Genomic DNA, 6,149 nt, shown 5'->3' with positions numbered 1-6,149 from the left:
TCTCCCATTCAGCTTTGCCCACAGCAGTTCAAATACCTACACTAATCAGAAAAGCTGGATTGCAGTAGCTTAGTTTACAAACAATTAAATGACAGGTCTCCCTGATTTAAGAGGCTGAAATACTATTTCATGTTTCAATGATTTTAAGCAATTCAGGGGATAAAGAATGTTTCAGGAGTAGTATCTATTACGATATTCTTAACTAAGCTTTTAGATTGTAGAATTAAAACATGGAAGTAGACTTTGAAGATAGGTTGCAAATAGGAAGTACTAAATGTACGAAAAGAAGTATTTTGCACTAGAATTAAACTATGAAAACTCATACCACAATTCTAGAAATAAATATTGATGGACTAACTCAAAGAGAATCTTATTCAGCTACTCAGTTTTCTAATTTAAAGTACATTAATGCTTTAGTCTTTGTTGTACCTCAGACATACTGAATTAATCATTTTTCTCATCTATTCCCATCATAGGCAATAACTTACTCCAAATAAAAGTTGATTTTTAAGTAGCTATTTCTTTAATGATTTTGACATTATTGCTTATATTTTTGTCTCTTCCATAGTAATGAAAAATTGCTAACAATTTACATACCAAGTTGATATCTAGCTACAGTACCTAGCATTGAAATACTTTGATTTTCTAGAATGATATAGTAGATGCTTTATATTAACTGAAAAATTAAGATCATAGCCATTAGCCATTAAAAAGCATTTCATATTTCAAAACTTTTACTGGTATAATTTCCATGCCTCCCAGAAATTATTTTAGTAATTTATAATATTCAAAATGTTATGACTATATATCGGTGCTCATTTGTAAAATACTCTATTGTTTCTATTGCTTAGGTCTTTATTATTATGCTTGGCATTTGAAGCTCCCTACAATCTGGGACTTTTCTTACTCAACAAATTTCCTTTCTACCCCTCTGTAGCATGAATCTACCATTCAAATCACGGTATTTTCACAGTCCCATGAATACATTACGCTCATTCCCATATTTCTTTTATTCGTATTGTTTCTCAAAATATAACATCCTCATCTCTTACCACCTTTCTACATTTTATTTGTTATTATCATTCAAAAGATAATACTTACATAATTATTTAATTACTTATAAAGCAAGGAAAATTAGGGCCTCACTTCATACATCCAAAAATATCAGATATATTAAAAAGCGTAAAAATTAAAATAAAACACATAAAAAAACTACATGTAAACATTTGAACATAGAATAAGGTCTAAGTACAAAACCAATGGGAAGAAATTATAAAGAAATGATCACTAGACTTCCTAAAAACAAACTTTCATACTTTAAAAATAACTATGGAACAACCTGAAATGACAACAATAAATTGAATTTCTATATAAGAAACTGGAAGACACCTTTCTTAGCTTCCTTCCCTAAATATCTGTTGAACACCTGCAGGCTGTTTATACACAGCAAAACAAAAATATTGTAGTCAAATAACCATGTTTCCAATAAGGATTTTCTGCTGCTTATTCTCAGGATTTTTGCTTGTTTACTTAATTCTATTCCCTCCCATCAGGTTATTTTAAATGCATGGCCTTCATTAATTTGTTCAACACATGCTATCATCACACCCCAACCACATACTAGACCGTGCTAGATACTAAGAACATACTACACTGGTGGGCAAAACTGATATGGTCCCTTCCATCACAAAACTGAAGCCTAACAGAAGATACACATTAATCAAGTAATCACACAAACTGCATTAAAAAAAAAAAAAAGTACAGAGCACAATGACAACATATAAAAAAGGACTTCATCTGTTGGGGATATGGGATGTGTATGTATCTAAGATTTCCCTAAAGAATTCATGTCTATATAAAACAGTAAGCTCTACATACAGGGGCTATATCTTAAATATTTTTGTACCTTTCTGCATCTCACAGAGTAAGTTCTTCTATATTTGTTAAATGACTTATTCCCATTAAAATCTGAGGTTATCCTTATTAACTAGCCTTCTTTTTGTAATGGTGTGCCTGAAGCCAGCTTTAGGCTGACTGATACTTTCAGATAGATACTTTGAGATAGTTTAGAAAGATACTTTTATTCTTATAAGATTAAACAACTTAAATCTTACCTAGATTATAAGGTGATTTCATGATTAATATTGTTCAATTTAATAAATACTATCTAGACATCAAAATAACATATTTCTTAAAAAGAATTACTCATGTAATGTATATACTAAAATATTAAAAATTGTTTCACTAACAGTACACATAGGTTATACAAAAATGAAATTTTTTTTAAAAGCACGTATTTTCACACTGTATATCCTGGAAGTTTATTTATCACTAATTCGCAAATATCTTTGCATTGTTTGGAAATACTTAGTGAAGCAACTTCATCATCTTCGTCAAAGCGATCTGGTGTACTGCTATCCAGGACATTAAGTTCTAGTTCTGACAAATTAGATGGCAGATAAGAACTCACTTGAGATGTCCGAGGTGACTGGCTTTTTTCTGAAGACTTGCAACCAGTTCTTGTTTTAAGTTTAATAGAGATGTCTTGACCCCTCTTTATAACTTTAGAATTATACATACTGTTTCGATCTCTCTGGTTTTCTTTTTCCTCAATCCAGTGTGATGAAGATAAATCACTGCTAGAGATACTAGACGTTTCCTCCAAACTTTTATCTTGAATCTTTGAAATATGAGATCTTTTATATGAGTGTACTGGTGATCCAGCTGAAAAAGGTGGGCTAAGAATAGAACTCTTTTCACTGCTGTTTTTTCTTATGGACAGTATTGTTTCACTAGACTTACTTGTGTATTGGTTATGTTTTGGATTTTCTGCCCCTGGACTGCTATCATGAGCTTGTAAAATTCTGCTAGTGTCCTCAGTGGTATAGAAATCTTCAGAAGAGCAAGGGCTGGTGAAGTCATCAGAATACTTTAATTCTGAGATGCTTTCAGAGCAACTATTTTTACTTGGTTTATTTTCACTGATATCATCAATAAGAGTGTCATCATCGGTGGTTTTGACCTGTTTATCCTCTATTTCTTTATCTACTACAATTCTGTTAACAACTGCAACCTGTTGGAAAACACATGAACTTTGGACTTTCATTTCCATTTTTCCTTCCAAAATACTTGCATGAGTAAAACCTTCAGGGACAATGGAATTTGCAGGACTCACAATTTCTTCCAATAAACCATTATTGGCTCTATGTTCACCACAATCTACAGCTTTTTCAGTTGCACATTTCAGTTTAGTTTCTTTAGTTGTGCTATGGTCATCAAAAACTCCACTGATTTGCTTTGAGGTATCACTGTTTTCAGCAAAAGATGCATCTAATCCCAAACACTTATCTTTCGGCAGTTGGTGTGGCTTCTGATGTTGTTCTGCAAAGCTTAATACTTTAACTTTAGATGGTGGAGTTCTGAGTTTTGCACCTAACATTTGTGCTTGCATTTTTCTATACTGCTCTCTTTTTTCATGTACTACCAACATATCAGGATTTGTCTGCTTTAAACGTAGTTTAAGTGTATTTGTTAAACCGTAAAGCAACTTCCCCCTTGGAACTCTGTGGGGGGGGTTACCACTGTTCTTTTCAAAATATTTACCTTTTTTGAGATTTTCAGCTTGGTTCTTTTTATACTGAAGATTTGCTGACTTTTCATTTCCCCCCATAGAAAGCCGATCCTTAGATTCAGATTTACATGTGCATTCTGGTGACTTCTTATCCTCAGTTCTATATAACCAGGCTAAGTGAGGATGTATTTGAGTAGGGCTTGCCACAGGTTGGTTGTATAACACGGACAACTCAACCAACAAAGCATTTAACAAAGGCAGCTGCCTTACTGTATTAATTCTATTTTGTTCAGTTTGAGCATGATCTGTAGTTTGATCACTTGCTCCTATATCCTGAACATGCGGAGCATTTATGAGCACTGGAGGATTCTCATGTAACCCAGAATTAGTAGGTTTCAGAGAATCAGTAGGTGTTGGGGCAGTTGCATGATTTTCCTCTAGAAAAACAGCATCCAATTCCTCAGGTACATTTATTTGAGGCTTAATGGTGATTGTACCCTGTACAGGAGACATCTTTTCTTGGGTCAAATGAGTGTAATACAGAGGAGGGGGGCAAAAAGTGTTGGTTTCAATGTCTAACTCTGTGACTTCCTGATCTGGGGGGCTAACGCTCCTCACACCACTAGAATTTGAACAAATAGACTTGGTTTTGCCATGCTTCACAGAAACCGTGTTACCAGAGTTGTTCTTACTGTGGGAAGCTCTTTCCTCCAAATCCTTCTGTACCTTTGGGATTTTTAAACCCACGAGAAACCTATCAGCATCTCTCGCTCTTGGCTCTGAGTTTGGTTGCTGTTTTTCCCGCAGGGTTTGGGAACTGCCCTCTACACGCTCCACCCCACCTCCTGTGGAAGTAACTGGCGTCTCGAGATGGCCCAACAAGCTGCTTCCCAAATCAGTCAAGCGGTAGCCCAGAGCAATGTACCCAATCCGATCCCCAGCTTGGTTATGCAGAGGGAAATTTCCTCGATGACCCTGGGAGCAGCCGGAGGCGGCCTGTCCCAGGACCTTGTGGGCGGCGGCGGCCAGCGAGATGCTACAGGCACCCAGGAGCTGTGGGGCGGGAGTCGGACGCCCAGGCGGCAGCTGCAGTAGCAGGGTGTGAAGCGGGGTCCGAAGGAGCAGGCGGTGCAGGGTGGCGGGGTGCAGGCGGAAGAGACAGGACTTGCCGCGACCGAAGCTGACTAGGCCGGGCCGGGGCTCCGGGGCTGGGGCGCCGGGGCCTTCAGGAGGGTAAACCAGCAGCGTGGGGAAGTCCAGCAGGCGGAAGGCCACGGCGGGGCACAAGTCGCGCGATGGCCGTGGCGGCGATGCCTCCTCCTCTTCGGCCTCCTCTTGCTCCTCCTCCACCGCGACCACGGGCGGCGGCGGCAGCAGCCCGGCTTCAAGACGCACCCAGTCTACGAGCAGCTCCAGCGAGAAGAGCCGCTCGGACAACGGGGCCGCCATTGCTGTTGCCCCTGGAGACGCTACCACTGTCTCGGGGAAGGGGAAGACGAAGCTTGGTTCTCGCGAGAGCCAGGGAGACCACAGCGTTTGTGCCTGCTCTCTCGCGAGACTTAAGCCCCCCGCCTCCCCCCGCCCCCCGCAGGTCTAGGCCGCCGCTGCTCTGAGAATTCTCGCTGTTCGATGTGTTTTGATTTCCAGGCTTATGTTAACACAATTACTTGTAATACCGAGGCATGATAATATGATGCAAGAAATCAGACTTGTTGTTGTTGTTGTTGTTGTTTTGGCCACGTTTTTACCCATGTAGATCTCATGCAATTTTGAGGTCAGGTCAGTTCTGTCTCAGGAAAATTGAAAGTAAATCAGAACTCCCTTTCCAGACCCCAGGGCAAAAGAAAGCCAGTTAACTCTCCAGGGTGGGCCTTCTCTGGCTGCTGGTCCACCCAAAAGATGATGACACTGCTCTGAAGCGGCGTGGGAGCCAATATCTGAGTAAATTATGGTAGCGCTGAGACACACAGCGGGTGTGGTCACATTTCTTTTTGAGCAATCGCCGTGTGTGAGATTAATGTTAATGATTCCATTTAACAAAACAAATATATATACGTAAACCCACAGTTGGGGGAGGAGAAAAGATCTTACGGCACTATCCCAGATGTTCGAGGAGACATACTACCCTCAGTAGTATCTAGCCAGCTAGATTGAAACCAAGGCTGATAACATGGAGAGCTTTGAACGACGGAGTAAGGACTTTGGACTGTATTCTGCATAAGTTGTTTTGAATGAATAAGTGTGATCATATCCGTGTTTAGAAATGTAGTTATACAAATACAAAGGATGGGTTCTACTAATAACAAACTGAATTCAGAGCAATCTATTGGGAGGCTGTCCCAGTGGTTCAGGTGAAGGAAAATGTGGCCTGAACTTGGTCAGCATCAGTGAGAGGAGAAAGAGGTGACAGAAGAGGCATTTGGGATAGCAGAATTTAGAATTTGGTGACTAGGGGCCAGAAGTTATGGGTAAGATTTTTTTTTTTTTTTTTTTTGCTTCTGAAGGAGAAAAAAAATGAGGCATAGATTTTATTTTATTTTTTTTTAAGTTACTTTGGGTTTTTAGGATTATAGAGTTT

General features: G+C 39.2%; 1 protein-coding gene across 1 annotated transcript; it reads right to left on the bottom strand.

The window, feature by feature from the left end:
* Positions 1 to 500: 500 nt before the first annotated feature.
* On the bottom strand, positions 501 to 5,050 carry MAP10 (microtubule associated protein 10). Its single transcript, XM_031039305.2, has one exon. The coding sequence runs from the start codon at positions 5,018 to 5,020 to the stop codon at positions 2,300 to 2,302; it is 2,721 nt and encodes a 906-aa protein (XP_030895165.2). The 5' UTR covers positions 5,021 to 5,050; the 3' UTR covers positions 501 to 2,299.
* Positions 5,051 to 6,149: the final 1,099 nt, after the last annotated feature.

Source organism: Leptonychotes weddellii, chromosome 6 (genome assembly GCF_054177405.1).
Source record: "Leptonychotes weddellii isolate Sample4059 chromosome 6, ASM5417740v2, whole genome shotgun sequence".
Lineage (NCBI taxonomy): Eukaryota > Metazoa > Chordata > Mammalia > Carnivora > Phocidae > Leptonychotes > Leptonychotes weddellii.
Note: the sequence above shows the minus strand (reverse complement) of the source record. Positions and strands in the feature narration are given on the sequence as shown.